The 22,696-nt window shown below is 44.7% G+C and overlaps 1 protein-coding gene across 2 annotated transcripts in view; it reads right to left on the bottom strand.

Moving 5' to 3' along the window:
* Positions 1-8,925: 8,925 nt before the first annotated feature.
* The window catches only part of COBLL1 (cordon-bleu WH2 repeat protein like 1), a 105,951-nt gene continuing 92,180 nt past the window's right edge, over positions 8,926-22,696 (bottom strand). For both annotated transcript variants that reach the window (XM_064164034.1, XM_064164044.1), the window contains 4 exons: positions 18,550-18,635; positions 15,535-17,150; positions 13,367-13,549; positions 8,926-10,458 (listed from right to left, as the gene is read on the bottom strand). In XM_064164034.1, the coding sequence (XP_064020104.1) occupies positions 10,372-10,458; positions 13,367-13,549; positions 15,535-17,150; positions 18,550-18,635 (1,972 nt within the window). In that variant the 3' untranslated portion in view covers positions 8,926-10,371. The remainder of the gene's footprint in view (positions 10,459-13,366; positions 13,550-15,534; positions 17,151-18,549; positions 18,636-22,696) is intronic.

Raw genomic sequence — 22,696 nt, 5'->3', positions numbered from 1 at the left:
CTCAGAGCTTTCTGTCCTCAGCTCTCTGAAGATGATTAAAACATGCCAGCTGTATGAGGGGCCAGCAGCAGCCTGCCTGCCTCTTGGCTGTCTCCCAACAGACTTCTGTCCATTCAGGACCAAACCCTAGCAGTACACTAGCTTTTGATAAGGGTTAACAGACCCTAATCATTGAAAGTAAGGCTCCTGACTGAGCAGCTGCCTGGGTGCCCATCTTTTTCCCAGTCCTCTACAATATAAAAAGCAAGTCTGCAATCCAGTTCTTCAGCCTTGGCTTTTATCACTGAGGTTCTAGAGCTTAGAACTGCAGGAGCTTGGCATGCGTACCTTAGAGACGGACTTGCTTGGTGCATGCACTTTGTAGCTGCAGGTGTCCTCTGGTGTGATCCGTGTATCTGCAGTCAAACACACTTCAGTTTACAGAACACAAGTGTTTAATTAGCTTTTAGCACTTGAAGAAATGGAACCATGTCTGCTGAGGGGATCAATCATGCTGGTCAAGCAAGGCGCCCAAGTGCAGCTCTCCTCATGTTCCTTCCCCATCTTCCTGTTTCGCTTGAGTGCCTCGTGCAGAAAACTGCAATCAGCAGAAGTATTGGCAAGGATGTTTTTGCATTAGGTGTTTGATACATCAGAGCTATAGAAAAGCCTTAAGCAACAGTGAAATCAATTCAGTCCTCCTTGCTTTACTTCCACACATTGAGCATCCGAGTCTTTGTCTACTACTTGGGATTGAAACTGTAGCCTCCGAGTCTTTGTCTACTACTTGGGATTGAAACTGTAGCCTCCGAGTCTTTGTCTACTACTTGGGATTGAGACTGTAGCCTCTGAGTCTTTGTTTACTACTTGGGATTGAGACTGTAGCCTCTGAGTCTTTGTTTACTACTACACATTGAAACTGTAGCCTCCAGTCTTTGTTTACTACTACACATTGAAACTGTAGCCTCCAGTCTTTGTTTACTACTACACATTGAAACTGTAGCCTCCAGTCTTTGTTTACTACTACACACTGAAACTGTAGCCTCCGAGTCTTTGTTTACTACTACACATTGAGACTGTAGCCTCCGAGTCTTTGTTTACTACTACACATTGAGACTGTAGCCTCCGAGTCTTTGTCTACTACTTGGGATTGAGACTGTAGCCTCTGAGCCTTTGTTTACTACTACACATTGAGACTGTAGCCTCTGAGCCTTTGTTTACTACTACACATTGAGACTGTAGCCTCTGAGCCTTTGTTTACTACTACACATTGAGACTGTAGCCACCCAGTCTTTGTCTGCTACTACACATTGAAACTGTAGCCTCTGAGTCTTTGTCTACTACTTGGGATTGAGACTGTAGCCACCCAGTCTTTGTTTACTACTACACATTGAGACTGCAGCCACCCAGTCTTTGTTTACTACTACACATTGAGACTGTAGCCACCCAGTCTTTGTTCTCATTTAGGATCACACGGGGCCAGGGTGAGGGGAGGGAAGAGAGAGAGAGAGCAAACAGGCAGACACACACACATTAGCTCAGGGCAATTGACAAAATTTTGAGCCCAACTATGGCTTATTAATTTCTTCCAACTAGGAATATATTAACCACCAGTGGTTAATGTATACCAGCACTAGTACACTATGTCCTTGCAAACAGCCACTGCTGGCCAGATTGATTCTTTCAACAGCTGTTACAACTGCAGGGTCTGTGGACTTCATTCTCTGCCTGCCCTGAGCTTATTGTATATTTCAACACTTACTCCTCTGGATGTTCACCACAACATTTGCAAGCACATTCATTCTTTTACATTCTCAGTCTTTACACCGCTCTGTCACTTGTGAAAATGTCCCTGTATATACTGCTGTAGCTTGTTCTTGTTGCTCTGACTATGGTAGTATCAAATAGCACAGGGTAAGCAGGGTCAGCCCTGCTTAGTACTCACAGAAATGACTTTAAACTAAAGTGCCTTTACCTTCCATGTGGGACAAGAGAGGGTGCTGCACTACTTTGCTTTTTGATATACTGTTTTGACACACAGTTTATCTGAAGGGGGGCTACAAAAAAGCTGGGGAGGGACTTTTGAGGCTATCAGGGAGTGACAGGACTAAGGAGAATGGAGCAAAGCTGGAGGTGGGGAGATGCAGACTGGACGTGAGGAGGAAGTTGTTGAGCATGAGAGTGGTGAGAACCTGGAATGGGTTACAATATCACAGTATTATTAGGATTGGAAGAGACCTCACAGATCATCAAGTCCAAACCTTTACCACAAAGCTCAAGGCTAGACCATGGCACCAAGTGCCATGTCCAATCCTGCCTTGAACAGCTCCAGGGACAGCGACTCCACCACCTCCCCGGGCAGCCCATTCCAGTGTCCAATGACTCTCTCAGTGAAGAACTTTCTCCTCACCTCCAGCCTAAATCTCCCCTGGCACAGCCTGAGGCTGTGTCCTCTCGTTCTGGTGCTGGCCACCTGAGAGAAGAGAGCAACCTCCTCTTGGCCACAACCACCCCTCAGGTAGTTGTAGACTACCTAAACCCATGCTGGCTGGTTGCCCAGGTTGGTGGCTGTGGCCCCATTGCTGCAGGTGTTTAAGGCCAGGCTGGATGAAGCTCTGGCCAGCCTGATCCAGAGTAGGGTGTTCCTGCCCATGTCAGGGTGGTTGGAACTAGCTGATCCTTGTGGTCCCTTCCAAACCTGACTGATTCTATGTATTACAGATTGGTAAACAGCACTAGAAAATTCTACTGCATTAAAATGTGTTTATAAAAACCAGGACACAAAAGAAGGACTAAGAGCCCTGTTCAGTCACTAGACATGACAAACACAGTTCTCCTGAGGTGGAAACATCTGCTCTCTAGCCATACAATATTCTAATTAACTATATTCTCTCTGCATAGCAGACACTTGCAAAAGACTGTTCTACAACACTTTAATGCTAGAATCTACATCTGACTTGTAAGTACAAAACAATTATCCAGAATTTAGTTTCACTGTCTCAAATCATTCCAATCCTTATTGGAACAAACAACTGTCAGCTGGCAGATGACTTTAAGTACTCACATAACCTCGTGTTTTGTCTTTTTTAGTTCAATCTCACTGTTTGTAATACATCACTACGTCCTGTCTTTTCCCCTCCCTGCTTCTGCATCACCTTGCTTCAAAATTAACAAGATTTTCTGCTATGTTGTGGCAGTTTGGCCCTGGCTGGAGGCCAGATGCCCAAAGCCACTCTATCGCTGCCCTTCTTAGATGGACAGGAGAGTGGGAAAATGTTACAAAAGGCTCCCAAGTCAAGATAAAAGCACTAGAATAGGGTGAAAAGCAAAAGCAAAGTCCACACACAGAGGCAAGAGCAAACAAAGATGTTACTCTCTACTTCACATCAGCAGATGATATTTGGTCACTCTCAGGAAGCAGGACAGATGCCATCAATGGCAGACTCCCAGAGGACAGACACCATCAACAGATGTCTCCACACTTCCTTCTCAGCTTTTACATCTGAGCTGGCATCATTCAGCGAGGAACACCCCTTTGGTCAGTCTGGGTCAGCTGGCCGGGCTGTGTCCCCTCCCCAAGCTCTTGGCTGTTCTTCACCTCAGTGTTGTGTGGGGAAACGTTGGAAAGGCACAGCCATGGTGCTCAGCTCAGCAGTAGCTAAAACACTGCTGTGCTATCAACATCCAGCTACTGCACAACACAGCACTATGAAAGATGCTCTGGAGACAGTTAACTCCAGCTAAGCCAATCTCAATACAGTGTACTGATGAAGTACACTCTTCTCTCCCCCACTATTACATGTAACAATTCAACTACCTCCTAGCCACATTAAAATAAGGTAGCATTGTGACCAACTGGCCCTGTGCAGTGGTGATACTGTATAACCTCATGCAGCAATCTCTGCATCAAGCCCAGAATCTGTGATAAAGTTAAATCTCAATTCACATACAGAATGCAGGCAATTGCTTCCTTATGCTAGTTACAGAGCAGCACGCAATGTTCTCATTCATAAATTAAAGCAGGCTTGAATTTATACCTTCAAAATTACTACAGACAGTTGCAAAGGTGCCATGACTACTAAACCAGGAACATCTTAATATTTCAAGAAGCACTGACATGGTGTAGTCATCCTCAGGTGCTGTTCTAGTCCATTTAATAAGTGCTTCTAATCAAAGCCACTGTATACTTTAAGTGACAGTACTTCAATAATGAACACATTATTAGGTCCACTTAATTAGATACTGTCCAACACCTGTCACACTTAATGACATGGAAACATTTTAACTATTGCACATTTGTTCAACATTCCAGTTCAGTAGGAACTTCAGATTAAAAAGCATCCAAACAGAGACTTAAAACCTGCAGTGCTCCATTCTGTGAGCATGGCAACAAAAGCAGCAGAACCCCCTGTATTGACAATTTGTTGTGGTAGCCCTCATGGGCTTAGCCATGCCCTGGTTTGCCCAGGCATGTTTCCCTGCTCCCCCTCCCTCTGTGCTGGGGGAAGGAGAACAGAAGCCCTGGCTTAATTTAATATGGTCAAGCTTGGCAAAGAGCCATTCTGCTTGGCTAATCTATGTCCAAAGGCCCATTAGTCTCAGCCCACACTGATAGAAGAAATACTCAGGCAGGCTTTTTTTGAACACTTCCAAGGATGGTGACTCCACCACCTCCCTGGGCAGCCCATTCCAATGCCAATCACTCTCTCTGACAACAACTTCCTCCTAACATCCAGCCTAGACCTCCCCCAGCACAACTTGAGACTGTGTCCCCTTGTTCTGTTGCTGCTTGCCTGGCAGAAGAGATCATCCCAACGTGGCTACAGCCTCCCTTCAGGTAGTTGTAGATAGCAATGAGGTCACCCCTAAGCCTCCAGGCTAAACAACCCCAGCTCCTTTAGCCTCTCTTCCTGAGGCTCAGAGAGAGTTGGGTCACATTTACTGGAAGAGAAGAAGACACCATATTCTTCAGAAATGCTTACATTCACACTCTGAATAAATTCTCTACAGCCTCAGCATCTGTTTTACCAGTTGCTCTGAGGAATGTTCAAATTACATCCTTCTCCTAGGAAGTATGTGAAGTCACTCCTCTACTGATGATTCCCCTGTGGAAGATTACTCTGTGTTTGACACGAGTAGAAATATTCTTCTGTCTGGCCCCATCAAGTGCTAATTCTCCAGATTAAGATAAGCAGATTCCTTCTTCTTCTACCTCATCCCTTCTCCTTCTCATCAATTTCATTCTTTTAAGTATCCTGAATAATTTATGAAGAATGAAGTTCATTAACAGTTTTGGGTGGCCTTTCCAGGGTGACAGAGGGAGAAGGGAATGAAGTGTTCACACACTCTTTCACTTAAACACTAGCTCTTGTGAAGATGGCAGCTCTGGTCCAAATCTACTATTTTATTTTGACTTCAGGTTTGCATTCTGTTAACACAGACATAGGCAAATTAAGGCACTTGTTCCCTTTGGCAAAGAGGTCTATGTGTTTAGCTACCAAATAATCAATTTAGTCATTTACAGTTACTCTTCAATCTAATTGTCCAACACCTGATAGGAGAACTTTGATTAAGCATTCAAGGATGTATATCTTACTGCTCAACAGCATATCTTCTTTGTTTCTATTTAGCAGAATCATAGAATCAACCAGGTTGGAAGAGACCTCCAACATCATCCAGTCCAACCTAGCACCCAGGCCTAGCCAATCAACCAGACCATGGCACTAAGTGCCTCATCCAGGCTTTTCTTGAACAGCTCCAGGGACCGCCCATCTCCCTGGGCAGCCCATTCCAATGCCAATCACTCTCTCTGCCAACAACTTCCTCCTAACATCCAGCCTAGACCTCCTCTGGCACAACTTGAGACTGTGTTCCCTTGTTCTGTTGCTGCTTGCCTGGCAAAAGAGACCAACCCCGACCTGTCCACAATCTTCCTTCATGTAGTTGTAGACAGCCATGAGGTCTGCCCTGAGCCTCCTCTCTTCCAGGCTGCACAGCCCCAGCTCCCTCAGCCTCTCCTCACAGGGCTGTGCTCCAGGCCCCTCACCAGCCTTACTGCCCTTCTCTGGACACATTCCAGTATCTCAACATCTCTCTTGAACTGAGGAGCCCAGAGCTGGACACAGGACTCAAGAATACATTCAACCTTCTCTGCAATCATGTATTAAAACATGATTCTAAGCCAGTCTGACTGAAAATGTTTGGTTTGGGTTTGTTTTAGTATGCTAAGGCACAAATCACAAATAGCTGGGAAAAACTAGAGCACTGATTACTAAATATAGGTTCAAAAATTTGAGGCATCTAGAGGTTTAACATCTTTCAGCTCATCTTGGCCTTAACACCTCTGTCACAAGATAATATTTCCAAATATTACCTGGTGTTGCTCTCCAGCAAGACTGCTCCCTTCTCCTGGGCCATCTGTAATCTTAAATGTTATTCTCCTGTAGAACAAATAAAAATGCTATCATCTGCAATAACTAAAGAGATCATTTTTACTATTACTTTTTTCCCCTCATTGTCCTTTACTTAGAGATATTGGAGTCTGAACTAGATCCCATTGTGGTACATAGATATCTGCTCCTTCTTCAGAGAACTCATGACTAAGTCATTGCATATCTTTCTTGGGGTCTGCTGTTTTGTCTGCACCATTACACCAGCATTCCATTTACTGCACTGTCTTGGCTTTCTGACTGCCTTTCAAAAACAGCAAAGAGATTGTAAGTGTATAACTAGCTGCCTTCTGCTGGAAGACATCTGTGACATCTGCTGTAACTGCAAGTATTCTTGGATCCCCCAAAACTCTGCCTTCCCTGCATGGAAGGTATCCACAACCAAAACTTTAGTACTAATAGGAGCTAGCATGTTGCTAGAAAGACTTACTTGTTACTGGAAGAAAAACATCATCTTGTTTGAGTGATGAATACAACACAAAGGTCATCAACAAGAGGTTTTGGTGTAGAATTTAATAACAGGATAAGAAAAAAATAGGTCTCTAGAAACACAGCATCTAGATTTAAAATTGTCTTGCATGTATAGAGAGTGGGAGAAGAGGGAAAGAGAAAATTTTGCTAAACAATATTGCCAACAGAAAATCTCACTGAAGAGCTTCACAGTACTATAGGGCACGTAGACATTTCAGATAATCATCGAATCAACCAGGTTGGAAGAGACCTCCAAGATCAGCCAGGCCAACCTAGCACCCAGCCCTGGCCATCAACTAGACCATGGCACTAAGTGCCTCATTCAGGCTTTGTTTCAGCACCTCCAGGCATGGCGACTCCACCACTTCCCTGGGCAGCCTATTCCAATGCCAATTCTCTCTGGCAAGAACTTCCTCCTAACATCCAGCCTAGACCTCCCCTGGCACAACTTGAGACTGTGTCCCCTTGTTCTATTATCAAGCAAGTTGAGTTACACAGACAAGAAACCCTAAAATTCAAGCAAGGCATCTTTAGCTTTAATCTGTTACATAAACTGATACTTCCCTTCAGTAGTTAGCATAAAAGGGCAATGCAGTCTTGTAGTAAAAGAATCTAACCCCCAAACCCAACAGAACACAGATATATGGAATTTCCCCCAAAGCACAATAATTGGCCTCCACCAATTTGCTTGAAATGGTAAACTGTCCTATAGACTTGTATTATCCAAATGGGAGATTAATTCCACCTTAGGAAATAACTTCAGTCAACCTGGCAGAGAACACCAAGCTTTGAGTATGTGGAGTATCTACTCCCACTTGTGGGAATGCAAAGTGAAGAAGGATGTGGGAACGGAGTGAAGGATAACAACAGGTGGATGCTGACCTTGGCTCGCACCAGCTGGTGGCTAACTAATCTCAGAAAGGATAGATAATGGACACCTCATTAATGAGGAAAACAAGGCATGGTTTATGCTGGTGGAGTGGGTTGTCCTTGACTAATTATGCTAATGTGTAGGCGTGTGCCTTGTGGCCCTGAGGGGATATATTGAGAGCTGAAATGATCAGTAAAGGTCTCTGGCATAATGCACATCTGGAGTCCATGTGGCATTGCCTTTGATCACACTGATCTATGCGGGCCTTCACCACGTTTCCCATGGCAGCTAAACCAGGGGTTCTGCAGCACCTGAGCTAAATCAGGTGTTTTGCAACACCCACTCAAAAAGGGAGAGTCCTTTCACAGTGCAGCTTCTCCGTGTCAGTTACGGATCGGCACGTTGTACAGGAATGCCTGGAACACAGACTTCAAACCTGACGATGAACACGAAAGTTACCATTTTCAAGCCTGTCCTTTAAGACACAGTGAAAGCTAGAATGTCAGCCCCTCTTTTAAACTACAAAAAGCCCTCCCTCCTCTATTTCAGCATTTTCAAGTGAAATATGAAGGGTTCTTTTGCAATCAGACCTTCAAATTGATTTTTAGCTTCCACGTGGGTTCCCTCCACCCTTGGAAATAGTCCTTGACTGCAGATAAGAACAAACAGGAGAGGAAGTGGTGAAACACAGTGTGGCCATTTGAGCTAGATTTCTAGCTCAGACTTAGGGGAGAGGTGAACGTTCTAGGGATAGGCTATATAATAGCAACAATGCATAAGTTAATATCATTTCATTGGAACATCAAGAGCTTTATGTTTAGAAGCACAGCTTGTACCTTCCTCTTGTTGCTTCTGCCACTTCAGCTGCACCTGCTACTATCTTCCCCTGCTGCTGCCTTTGCTGCTTCACTGCTGCTTGACCCCTTCCTCATCTTCATTAAGGTCTTTGTATTTCTCTAGTAGTTTATTTCTCCTTATACTGTTATATTTAAACTGCAAGAAAGACAATTTCATTTTTCCCTGATTTTCCCCCCCAAAAAAAATCTGTGTTGAGTTTATTCTACCAGGGGAGGGATCCACCCTAACCCAGGACATACACTCACAGAGGACTAAGATATAGAAAACTAAACAGGAGAGGACAGCAATGACCAAAGGTTTGTCAGCTCTCTTCATTAATTTTTATTTACTATAACATTCCTTGAAGGGTTTCAGCATTAACACTGTTATTTGCAATCAGTAATTGACTCTGTACTAAAAAACGTAGCAAGACCTTCTCAAAACTATTGCACAAAAACCTGGCAGCGAACCGCTAATAACCCTTCCAAATGCATCTCTAGCTCAGTTTCAGATAAACCCTTCCAAATGCATCTCTAGCTCAGTTTCAGATACTGTTACAGAACGTCTCTGAAGTACAAAATAAATATGTTGTTAAAGAATAGAAACTAAATACAATTACTTTTATTTAAATCAAGTCCAGCAAGAAAACATTTTAACATGGCAAATACCCCAGCATGCATCCGCAATCTTTATCCATCCTAAGTGTGAGCATACTTCCATCCCCTCCACAAAACCTACAGTCTTGAAAAGAAAACACAAAATAGGTAAAATATGAAGCATTTTCTTTTAACATATATATATATTCTCATTTTGGTGTTTAAGGTTTCATCTATAAATAGATGCTGTCAGACACAAGGATGTGTTCTTCTGCTGCTTTAGAATGAAAACGTTTCACAGCAATACATCCAAAAGCTGCTCATTTCTTTTGCCATACTCCCAGTGAAAAAAAAAACTCTTCTATTTGATGCAAAAAAATGGATTTTGGGGTTTATTGCTAAGTGATTATATGCTGATGGCTCCTTTAAAAGCTGTCTAGTTCACTAAAAGTATTGCATATCTGAGTGCTAGTAAATACTATATACAGGTACTCAGAGAGTAGATGAGGGACATCAAGTAGTGCTATCATTAAGAAAAGGTTTTTAAGCAGTACAAAAGTTTCAATAATTTATGCATTGATTATTTTTGTGTGCACAGGCTAAGAGGGGAGGAAAAAAAGTATTAAAAGGCAATTAAAAATAATCAAAACACTTATCCTTACTACTCTCAGCTGGAGGAACAAAACCGTCCTGTATTTTTTTAAACAGAAGCAAAGTATTGCATATCATTAATATTATCTTGTTAATTACAAATTTAATTTAAGTAATATGGAGGCAGCATGTGGCAAATTTAAATTCAGACAATCTGTTAGACTAATACACAATTGAAATCTAATGATCTGCAGTTCTTAGAGTGCTTAAAAATCTGCATTTTCAGCACAGTGCTGTGTAGTGTTCAGTCCGGAATGCTAAAAACCAAGGGGTTTTGTTTCTGGTTTTACCATAAGCAAGACTCATCTGCACCTTTTCAGCAGCATAGTCAGAAAAAGGCAAAAATGTTAGTGTCATTTACATGTTCTAATCATCTTTCTAAGGCATCTGGAAATTCCTATAAGAACTGACAAAAATATATTAACATATCCTTGCATTTACACTCTCAAAAGTTTTAGTTAGTATTAAAATTGGCCTAGAAAGCAAAGAGTAAAGTGCAAAATATTTGGTACAGTATTTAGTGATTAGCTTTTGCTTCTGTGGAATACAAATGAGGAAGTCTGGCTCTTCCATTGACAGATAGGGTGTTGGATGGAGGACCAACCTGGAGGCAGGGGGAGAAAACAAACAGACAAAGTAAAAAAGATGATAAAAGAAATATTAACCTAGGCTTCCAGATTATTCTCTCAGTAGTATTACTTGAAGGAAACAAATACTGTTACTTCAATTAACATTTCCTCATTGCAGTGGAGGACTCCTATATGATTTCTGAACAAAGCACATATACTACACAGGAAGAAATACACTAAAATTTATTTTAGCCAACCTAAAAATTCTCTGTATAACTATTCAGAGCATAATTTCTAGTCCTTCTCCAGACTAGTTTGAAGCTATCCAGAATGTTTTGGTGAGAAGAACTAGATTACAGGCTGTGAGAAGAAAACAATGGTGAGGTCTGCTTCACTCATAGGCTTGCTGAGATGTAGAAGAACAAGAATGTAAATATAGATAACTCAGTCACTCTCTGTCTGGGCTTTGGGCTGCATCTCTCTCTAACCTAACCTGCTGTCTTTGTGACTAATCCACCTGCTTCCTAACCCCTGCTGGCCGACCCTCCAAACTCACCTTGAACATAAAGCAACTTCTGAGGCAAGCTAGAGAGGGGTGGGAGAAGGTGGAAGGGTGGTTGTGAGCCCCTCCTGGGAGGGCTGCTGTGTTTCTGTATTACTTTTTAACTTGTCTGTTTCTGTATGTATTGTAACTATCTGCTTGTACATTGTGCTAAGCTGTAAATATAAAGCTTCATTCACTTTCAGAGCCACTGAGTCTAGTCTGAGTGATTTCCTAAGTGTGGGGGGAGGGGAAAACCCAAACCATCACACTTCCTCACAAAGAAATGCTTGGGGGGAAAAAAATAAAAACCATTAAACCAAACAAGTTTAATTTAATATTGAACAGAATCACTGAATCAATCAGGTTGGAAGAGACCTCCAAGATCATCCAGTCCAACCTATTAGATGTTGAGATACTGGAATGTGTCCAGAGAAGGATGATGAAACTGGTGAGGGGCCTGGAACACAAACCCTGTGAGGAGAGGCTGAGGGAGCTGGGGGTGTGCAGCCTGCAGAAGAGGAAGCTCAGGGCAGACCTCATTGCTGTCTACAACTACCTGAAGGGAGGCTGTAGCCAGGTGGGGGTTGGTCTCTTCTTCCAGGCAACCAGCAACAGAACAAGGGGACACAGTCTCAAGTTGTGCTGGAGGAGGTCTAGGCTGGATATTAGGAGGAAGTTCTTCCCAATGTGATTTGCCATTGGAATGGGCTGCCCAGGGAAGTGGTCGAGTTGCCATCCCTGGAGGTGTTTAAAAGGAGAGTGGATGTGGCACTTGAGCTATGGTCTAGTGATGAAGGATGGACTGAATGATCCTGGTGGTCCTTTCCAACCACAGTGATTAGATGTGCTGAGGGATTTGGTTTAGTCAAGGACTTGTCAGTGTGAACCTAATGATTGGACTCAATGAGCTTGAAGGGCTTTTCCAATCTCAGAAATTCTGTGTGTTCTGCCCACAGGAGACAGCAGCTACTGCACGTCTAGGGTGAAGCTGCTTAACATGTCTAAAACTACATCACTTCAAACCATATAAAACACAGAGAAGTGAATCTGTTCCTGATTTTTATGAAACACAACCTTCACTGACAGCTTAGAGAGTTCTGTTTCATTTCAGGAGTAATTCTGATTGGATCTGTAATGTTTGACAACATGGACCCAAGAGGCTGTGTGTGCACACTCGCCAGTTTGTTCTGCAAAACTGAGCTCTTAATGGCAGGGGAGGCAAGGAAAAGAGTCCTCCCAGCAGCGGTTTGTGCCCAAGCTAACAGGCATTAACACAGTAATACTGAAGGAAGTGACATGAACTGGCTGGAGGGCCGAGCCCAGAGAGTGGTGGTGAATGGAGCCACATCCAGCTGGCGGCTGTCACTAGTGGTGTCCCTCAGGGATCTGTGCTGGGCCCCATCCTCTTTAACATCTTCATAGATGATCTGGATGAGGGCATGGAGTCAGTCATCAGCAAGTTTACAGATGACACCAAGCTGGAGGCAGATGTGGCTGGGTTGGAGGGCAGAAGGGCTCTGCAGCGAGACCTTGACTGCCTGGACAGATGGGCAGAGTCCAATGGGATGGGGTTCAATAGCTCCAAGTGCAGGGTGCTGCACTTTGGCCACAACAACCCCATGCAGAGATACAGGCTGGGGTCGGAGTGGCTGGAGAGCAGCCAGACAGAGAGGGATCTGGGGGTACTGATTGATACCCGCCTGAACATGAGCCAGCAGTGTGCCCAGGTGGCCAAGAGAGCCAGTGGCATCCTGGCCTGCATCAGGAATGGTGTGGTCAGCAGGAGCAGGGAGGTCATTCTGCCCCTGTACTCTGCACTGGTTAGACCACACCTTGAGTACTGTGTTCAGTTCTGGGCCCCCCAGTTTAGGAGGGACACTGAGATGCTGGAGCGTGTCCAGAGAACGGTGACGAGGCTGGGGAGAGGCCTTGAGCACAGCCCTATGAGGAGAGGCTGAGGGAGCTGGGATTGTTTAGCCTGGAGAAGAGGAGGCTCAGGGCAGACCTCATGGCTGTCTACAACTGCCTGAGGGGTGGTTGTGGCCAGGAGGAGGTTGCTCTCTTCTCTCAGGTGGCCAGCACCAGAACAAGTGGACACAGCCTCAGGCTGCACCAGGGGAAATTTAGGCTGGAGGTGAGGAGAAAGTTCTTCACTGAGAGAGTCATTGGACACTGGAATGGGCTGCCCGGGGAGGTGGTGGAGTCGCCGTCCCTGGAGCTGTTCAAGGCAGGGTTGGACGTGGCACTTGGTGCCATGGTCTAGCCTTGAGCTCTGTGGTAAAGGGTTGGACTTGATGACCTATGAGGTCTCTTCCAACCTTGGTGATACTGTGATACTGTGATACTGTGAATTGCCATGAGTTGACTGTTGTGTGGAGGCAATGGTGAAAAGAACTCACCCTTTTCAACTTGGCAGCAGCTTCCCCAGAGCGGATGGCAGCCAGTAAGCTCTGGTGGATCTGTTCTGGGTCAGAGCGCTGGAACATCATCGCAGTTTGTCTCTTGGTGACAAGGGGTGGGTGGTCAGCGGAAGCACCTGACTGCGCCTGACTCTTCTGCTCATTATCCACATTGCTGCTTTTCTATATAAAGGGAGAAAGTGGGAGGAAAACCAAAACCAGAGCCTTTAATTTAGTCATAAATGAGAAAGTAAATCAACCTGCAACAAGGTTGAGTATCAAATTGCTGCCACTGCAGTGTTCGCTCCATTCAAAATTTCAGGGATCAACCACACTTCCACTACAGCACAGAGTTCCTCTCTCAGAGACTTACACCAATAAAAGTTTCCACCCCCGTTCAAGCTGTGCTTATGCCATGATCACTTAAACCCAAAACTCAGAATTTAAGAAAGCAACCCAAAGAACTGTAAAAATCCCAAAGAAAAAGTTCTAAAAAATAAAAGAATAGAGCACATAAATTGTTCTATTTTATCTACTATTCTTTGACATAAGGGATGCTAATCATGGCATGAAATAATTATTTCCAATAATAGGAATCACAGAATCATAGAATCAACCAGATTGAAAGAGATCTCCAAACTCAGCCAGTCCAACCTAGCACCCAGCCCTAGCCAATCAACCAGACCATGGCACTAAGTGCCTCAGCCAGGCTTTTCTTCAACACCTCCAGGGACAGTGACTCCACCACCTCCCTGGGCAGCCCATTCCAATGCCAATCACTCTCTCTGCCAACAACTTCCTCCTAACACCCAGCCTAGACCTCCCCCAGCATAGCTTGAGACTGTGTCCCCTTGTTCTGTTGCTGGTTGCCTGGCAGAAGAGACCAACGCCCACCTGGCTACAGCCTCCCTTCAGGTAGTTGTAGACATCAATGAGGTCACCCCTGAGCCTCCTCTTCTCCAGGCTAAACAACCCCAGCTCCCTCAGCCTCTCCTGTTTGTGTTGGAGGCCTCTCACCAGCTTTGTTGCCCTTCTCTGGACATGCTGCAGCACCTCAACATCTCTCTTGAATTGAGGACCCTAGAACTGGACAGTGTAGTCAAGGTGTGGCCTGACCAGTGTTGAGTACAGGGGAAGAATAACCTCCCTCATCCTACTGGTCACGCTGTTCCTGATGCAGGCCAGGATGCCATTGGCTCTCTTGGCCACCTGGGCACACTGCCGGGTCATCTTCAGCTCCTCTCTACCAGCACTCCCAGCTTCCTCTCTGCCTGGCTGCTCTCCAGCCACTCTGTCCCCAGCCTGTAGTGCTGCCTGAGGTTGTTGTGGCCAAAGTGTAGAACCCTGCACTTGGTCTTGTTAAATCTCATCCCATTGGCCTCTGCCCGCCCATTCAGCCTGTCTAGGTCCCTCTGCAGGGCTCTCCTACCTTCCACCAGATCAACACCTGCTCCTAGCTTGGTGTCATCTGCAAACTTACTGATGCTGGACTCAATCCCCTCGTGCAGATCATTGTTTTCCCTTTAACCCTTCTGGTATTCCTTTACCATACTCTGTACAACACTGTACCACTGTAATGGTCAATCTTGCTTAGGAAGAGTTGGATTCTGGAGGTTGCACATCCCTCGATACAGCCAAATTGTAAAACCTTTGTATAATGTGACTCAAAAGAGGAACAACTTTAGGTGGGGACCTGAACAACAAGCAGCCTTTCATCAGATAAAGCAGGAAGTAGTTCATGGAATGGGTTTGAGACCTGATCGGACTGGTCCAGACATAAAGAACATTCTGTACACGGCTGCAAGTGATAATGGTCCAACCTGGTGCCCATGGCAAAGAGAACCAGGAGAAACACGTGGCTGACCACTTGTTTTCTGGAACAGAGGATACAGAGAGGCAGAAGCAAACTATACACCAACAGAGAAAGGGATCTTTGCTGCTTATGAAGGGGTAAAAGCTGCTTCTGAAGTAATCAGAACAGACTCTTCTTTTGGCCATGGACCATTACAATGGTACAACACTGTGCCACTGCTACACAACACAAGGTGTTTACACTGGATGAATACAGTGCTTTCCAAGCAGGGAGCAGTTCAGAGACTGTCCTCTAGACAAGGCACACTAGAAGACACTGGATCAACAAGTTAACCAATATCAGAAATAGAGTTTACCTTATCCATTAGACTGCTTTGTGAACCCCCCGCTACAGTCTGCAAGGAAGGGGTTTTCACATCAGGCACGGAGGTAGCTGAGGAGAATTCAGATGCTGAAGTGGCAAAGGAGAGCTCAACAGGACAATCCTCTTTCCTGGCCTGGCTAGTGATTGCACGTGTTTTGTTGAAGGACTGGGACCTTTTGACTGCTGAGGAGACAGCAAGAGCAAAAGGGGATGGTCTCGAACTGGAGTACGGCTTTGGAACTGCAAAAGTTCTTAGAGTCCTCAGGTTCAACGGCGCTGGAGGACAGGAGGGAAAGCTTGGAGGTTTACTGCTTGCAGAATAACTGGGGGATTCAATCCTTTTCCCATCATCAGTGTTTCCTTCATCTTCTGGAGGAGAGGAAGTACTGGTTTTAAGTAAAGACAGAGGTTGATCGGGTGATGAATCTTTTTTCCCCATCTCTGTATTCTTAGTTTCATTTGGAACGGCATTAGGAGCACAAACAGTACTTCTGGCAATTGCAGATGTTACATAATGACCTGAAGCTCTTCGCTGCATCTGCAGATAAAAAGAACTAGGCTTCATTGTAGGGCTCAATAAATGTGATTTGTCCTGAGTCTCAGCAGAAGCATTTGTATTATCCAAGCCTAGCACCAAGGGGACATGCTGTTTGGGAGATTCTCTCTCTGTCCAATTGCTTTCAGTAGTAGCCTCAGTTCCAGACATCACAACAGGTTCAGAAATGCTGTTTGCTCCGTGCAGATCATTTCCTACTGCAGCTTCATTCTGTGCACCAACCTGTAAATGGCTCTGGCTTTTTGGAAGATGAGGAATTTCAGCTTGCTGTCTCAATTCTTTGGGGTCTCCCTGCTTCAGAGAGCTTTCCATAGCAGACACCTCCTGATCCTTACGATCTGATGCAATTTCTGATTCCCAGCTCTTCATTATTTCTAAGGATTTGGGGGGCACTATTTTATAAGTTGTCATTCCAATTTTTGGGATGTAATCCCTTGTAATTTCATTAGCAGGCTTGGGTTTAGGTTTGCTGTCCTGTCTATAATGAGGGTAACCTTTTACAGGAGAGCTATCAGGAGGTTTTGCAGTTGTTTCTGGTGAAGCAAAACTACTGCCATTTATGCAAACGTGACTCTGGTCTCTTACAGGAATTACTCTTTCATGAGTAGCTTCCTGTCTCTCACGATTTTGTTCTGCTGTAGTATCTTTATCCTCTTGTATTCCATGCATCACCTGAAGAAGGGGGTTGTTTGTATCCATATTGTGTTGAGGGACCAGTCCTCTGAATGTGGACGATTCACAACCCTGAAGAATACTCATGTCTCTCTGTGTAGTCCTTCCCAAATTGCTATCTGGTGGACCTGTCTGGATTGCCACATCCTGAGTTTTCACTGGATCCAAGCTACTTAGATTTGTTTTCTGATCTTGCTTTTCTGGAATCAGATGAGGATAATTCCTGTGACTTACAGAGATGTCATTTTTACATGCTTGGCAGTTTGATAGTCTGTCAACTTCAAGCTTGTTATTTTCTCTAAAATCCACTGTTTTAATTTTAGCTGTCTGAAGTTCTTTACTTTCTTCTGTTGTTGGAAGGAGTTCTGTATCACTGTGATCTTTTAAGTTAAAGAGAAATTGCAAGATAAATACAAATGCCAAAAAAGACTCAATCTTCCCCCAAACATCTTGAAGTAGCTAACTACAAAGACTGCCTGCTCACTGAGACAAAAAGTGTCCTGAGCAGTTAAAGGCTATTTAAAGGTATACATAACTTTGACAGCTATTGTCAAACAACAGTATTCTAGCTCGGGTATTCTTCCTTAATAACTAAGTGGCTACTGGAGTGGCCACTTAGTAGGCTAAGTGACTACTAAGGCCATGCATCAACTTTCTAGAATAGATATTTTTCTGTTGTTATTTTGGAAGTGCTAATGAATTTGGTTTGATTACACAGGCATCAGAGACTGAAGAGCTCAAGGCCTATTCAGTATCAATTTAAATGCAATTTTTGTTTTGTTTTGCACATTTGTGGCTTCTGTTTTTTAGTTTTAACATCACAAATGTTATTTCTCCACCACACCATACGTATTTGTACGAAGAAGTAACTGGAAAACATTGGTTGGACTGGATGATCTTGGAGGTCTCTTCCAATCTGGTTGATTCTATGATTCTATGATATGGACAAAAGCAATTTTCAGATTGTTTAGCAAGTCTGATAATTCAATTTTCTTCCCCTGGACTAAGCACAAAGTTCCCTCCAAAACACAGAACTCTTTAGGCCAAATTATTTTAAATACAATATTAGGGGGGAAAATTAACTCTTCAAGAAGCATCATTTGGTATGGCATTTGGGGGAAAAAAGGGAATTGCAACTTATATCACAGACTCACAGGATGTCAGAGGTTGGAAGGCACCCAAGGAAATCATCCAGTGCAATCCTTCTGCCAGAGCAGGAGAATCCTATCTAACACAGATCACAGAGGAACACAGCCAGACAGGCCTTGAAAGGGTCCAGAGAAGAAGACTCCACAACCTCTCTGGGGAGCCTGTTCCAGTACTCTGAGACCCTTACAGTAAAGAAGTTCTCCCTTGAGTTGAGGTGGAACCTCCTGTGCTGCAATTTACACCCATTGCTCCTTGTCCTCTCACAGGGAGCAGTGAGCAGAGCCTGCCCCCCCTCCTGGCAGCCCTCAGATGCTTATAAACATTTACCAAATCCCCTCTCAGTCTTCTCTTCTCCAGACTAAGCAGCCCCAGGTCCCTCAGCCTCTCCTCATCAGCCATACCCTCCAGTCCCCTCATCATCCTCGTAGCCCTCTGCTGGACCCTCTCCAGCAGATCCCTGTCCCTCTTCAACTGAGGAGCCCAAAACTGAACACAGTATCCCAAAAAAAAAAAATCAAGTGATAGTAATTTGAGAGTTTAGTGTATTTTTGTGGTTTTTTTTCTCAAAGGAATAGAAAAATTCTCTTCAACCTTACTTTGAAGTATTAAAAATGAGTGGGAAGTACTCACCATCACTTTTATTTTGATCCAAAATTCTAAGCTTCCTGTCTTTTTCAAATGCAGCTTGCTCACTGCTTATCTTCGTCTGTAGTCCTCTGCAAAACACAACAGTACATTAAATATGCTGGTATCATTCAGTTCACAGAATCATAGAATCAACCAGGTTGGAAGAGACCTCCAAGATCATCCAGTCCAACCTAGCACCCAGCCCTAGCCAGTCAAACTAGACCATGGCACTAAGTGCCTCAGCCAGGCTTTGCTTCAACACTCCCAGGGACAGTGACTCCACCACCTCCCTGGGCAGCCCATTCCAATGCCAAGCACTCTCTCTGTGGAAAAACGTCCTCCTAACATCCAGCCTAGACCTCCCCCAGCACAACTTGAGACTGTGTCCCCTTCTTCTGTTGTTGGTTGCCTGGCAGAAGAGTCCAATCCCACCTGGCTACAGCCTCCCTTCAGGGAGTTGTAGACAGCAATGAGATCACCCCAGAGCCTCCTCTTCTGCAGGCTGCACACCCCCAGCTCCCTCAGCCTCTCCTCACAGGGCTGTGCTCCAGGCCCCTCACCAGTTTTGTCACCCTTCTCTGCACACATTCCAGTATCTCAACATCTCTCTGGAATTGAGGAGCCCAGAACTGGACACAGGACTCAAGGTGTGGCCTGACCAGTGCTGAGTACAGGGGCAGAATAACCTCCCTCTCTCAGGAAAAGAGTGAAGAGTACTGGCAATATTCTCCAAACACAGATGGACAAAACAGAATCACTCTGCCAAGCATTAGACTTCTGAAATGATAAAAAAACAAAAACCAAAACAAACCAAGAGCAAGAGGAAATGCTGCTATGATGTCTTACTGAAATGACATGCAGCCTCACTCTTCTGTGTAAAGTAATGAACAGTTTAGCTTTTCCTTCTCCCCCCACCTTTAGTTTGTGTGTGCAGTCTGAACAAGCTCTTTCCCAGTAGCAACTCAGTTTCAATGCAGTCTGAATGGTTTCATTTAACTGTTCCCAGTGTGAAGTGTTTTTACACCCTCCACATTTAGAATCATAGAATCAACCAGGTTGGAAGAGACCTCCAAAGATCATCTAACCAAACCTGTCCTCTAGCCCTATCCAGTCATCTAGACCATGGCACTAAGTGCCTCATCCAGGCTTTGTTTCAACACCTCCAGGGATGGTGACTCCACCACCTCCCTGGGCAGCCCATTCCAATGCCAATCACTCTCTCTGCCAACAACTTCCTCCTAACATCCAGCCTACACCTACCCCGGCAAAACTTGAGAGTGTGTCCCCTTGTTCTGTTGCTGCTTGCCTGGCAAAAGAGACCAACCCCCAGCTGACTACAGCCTCCCTTCAGGGAGTTGTAGACAGCAATGAGGTCTGCCCTGAGACTCCTCTTCTGCAGGCTGCACACCCCCAGCTCCCTCAGCCTCTCCTCACAGGGCTGTGTTCCAGGCCCCTCACCAGCTTTGTTGCCCTTCTCTGGACACATTCCATCACCTCAACATCTCTCTTGAATTGAGTGGCCCAGAACTATTTAAAACATGTCCTTGATTTTGTCCTCACCACAACACACAGAAAATGTGAGAGGCTCTCTGCAGTGGAAATTAATACCCTGTTATGGATTATTATTATTATTAATTTCTATAGGAATATTAATTTTATTATTAATATTCCAAAAATCAGGGAAATTCCTTGAGGTTCTTTGGATTTTTGGTCGACAGGAAGCAGTTGCACAGAGGGGATTTATAAACACAGAATGAACAGTTTAAGCAATCAAAACTTGGAAAAACAGGAATGTGAAAACAGGGAAATTCTAACTATGCTTGCAGAGCCCTAGCATTAACTCCAGCAGATGTACTCACGATGCTTTGTGTCCCTAAGTAAGTCTCCTGTACAAAGATGCTTCCAAAACTTGCAATAATGATCCCAGGGTAAAATACAAACTATTCCGGGCAGAGGGAAGGAGAGAAGAACTGAGATGCTGCTGCTGAGCTAAAGCTGAATACCATGATTCTCAGTTAATAAGCTGTGAATGGATTCCTGCTCCCAGTGGAGGCTCAGTGCAGAAGAGTAGAGAGGTGCCAGTTTCTAAATCACTCCAAATCACTCCCCATTAACTACATCAAAATGGAACTGGCCAAGAGGCATTAGCATCATTGTTCTGGCCAATGAATTCAAAGCTTCATGCCTTGTGTGACCATGCAGACATGTTGAGGAGCAGCACTAGACACCTGACATGTAGTGCTAAGCCCCTAGCCCTCAAGCCTTTGCTGGGAACAGACACTTATTTTTGCTCATCTAACTCCACTCCCGGACCCACAACAGGAGGAGGAGAGCAAGGGTTAAACTGGTCTGGCAGGATTTATGCCCTACCAGGACACTCTCACTGCCTATAAGCATGTGAGCTATGCAGAATAGAAAGTTTTCAGTCAGTTTCAAGAAATGTGGGATGTGGAGACCCTGGAACGTGTCCAGAGAAGGGCCAAGAGGATGCTCAGAGGGATGCAGCAGCTCAGGAGTGACCTTATTGCTGTCTACAACTACCTGAGGGGTGGTTGTAGCCAGGAGGAGGTTGCTCTCTTCTCTCAGGTGGCCAGCACCAGAACAAGTGGACACAGCCTCAGGCTGCGCCAGGAGAAATTTAGGCTGGAGGTGAGGAGAAAGTTCTTCACTGAGAGAATCATTGGACACTGGAATGGGCTGCCCGGGGAGGTGGTGGAGTCGCCGTCCCTGGAGCTGTTCAAGGCAGGGTTGGACGTGGCACTTGGTGCCATGGTCTAGCCTTGAGCTCTGTGGTAAAGGGTTGGATCTATGAGGTCTCTTCCAACCTTGGTGACACTGTGATACTGTGTGTGACAGACTGAAAGAGTTGGGGCTGTCCAGTCTGCAGAAGAGTAGGCTACCAGGTGACATTCTTGTGGCCTTCCAGTATCTGAAGAGGGCCTACATATCCCCGCTGGGCTCAAGCTAGCACATATATTTACAGCTTAACACAATATACTAGCAGATATATACAGAAATATTTACAGTAATATACAAGTTAAAAGTAATACAGAAACACAACAATCCTCTGTGTTGGTTTGAGGCTAACTGGAATATTTCAGTGGGAGAAATGAGATTGCAGGCTGTGAAAAGGAAACAATGGTGATGTCTACTGCACTCATAGGCTTGCTGAGATGGATAAAAACAAGAACATAAATAGAGATAGGACAGTGTGGGTCTGTACTTTATTCCCTGGCCTGCTTTCTAACCATCCCCCTTGCCAATCCTCGGATCTCTCCTTGCACATAAGGCAAAGTCTGGGGTAAGGTAGAGGGGTGGAAAGGAGATGGAAGGGTGCTTGGGAGCCCCTCCTAAGGACTCTGGTTTCTGGGAGGGCTGTTGTGTTTCTGCATTACTTTTTAACTTGTCTATTTCTGTCTATAGCTGTATGTATTGTAAATATCTGCTGGTATATTGTGCTAAGCTGTAAATATAAAGCTTCATTCCTTAATTTCCAGCTCAGCTGAGTCTAGTCTGGGTGATTCATAAGAGTAGGGAGACAGGTAACACCCAAATCATCACATCCTCCCAGAAATCAGTCCCCAGGAGGCTCTGGACCCAAACCTCCTCTCCCTTCTCTCTTTCCCTCCCTTCAGAGATAATCAGATCAATCCTTGTGTATCTCATGTGATAAATCTGGAGAGATCAGAGGTGAGATGTCAAAAAGATGACAAGGAGGTTAGAGAGGAAAAAAAGCGAGGTCAGATTAAAGAGTTAAGGCAGAGACAATGACAGAGACCAGAAGGAACAGAAGGGAGAGCTAACTGAGCAGTGTGTGAGAAGTGTCTTCTTCATATGTGTCTCTCAGCAGAAGAATGGGTGATACAGGGCAGTGTTGGGTTTTTTCCTTTCTTCTCACAGCTAATTATTTCATTTCTCTCAGTAAAATATTCCAGTGAGCCTCAAACCAGCACACTTCCTCTGGAATCCCTGCACTATTTCAGGAAAGAAAGGATTGCCAAGCTCTAAGCTACAGCACAGTGCATGCTAGAAGATACTCACCAGGATTACAGTTTACAACAGGCTATTACAAGCTTGGGCAGGGGGAGAAAGAAACACTGCCTGGACAATTGGCCAAACTCACTCAGTAACACAGATCCAATAATTTGCA

This window comes from Pogoniulus pusillus, chromosome 2 (assembly GCF_015220805.1).
Source record: "Pogoniulus pusillus isolate bPogPus1 chromosome 2, bPogPus1.pri, whole genome shotgun sequence".
NCBI lineage: Eukaryota > Metazoa > Chordata > Aves > Piciformes > Lybiidae > Pogoniulus > Pogoniulus pusillus.
Note: the sequence above shows the minus strand (reverse complement) of the source record. Positions and strands in the feature narration are given on the sequence as shown.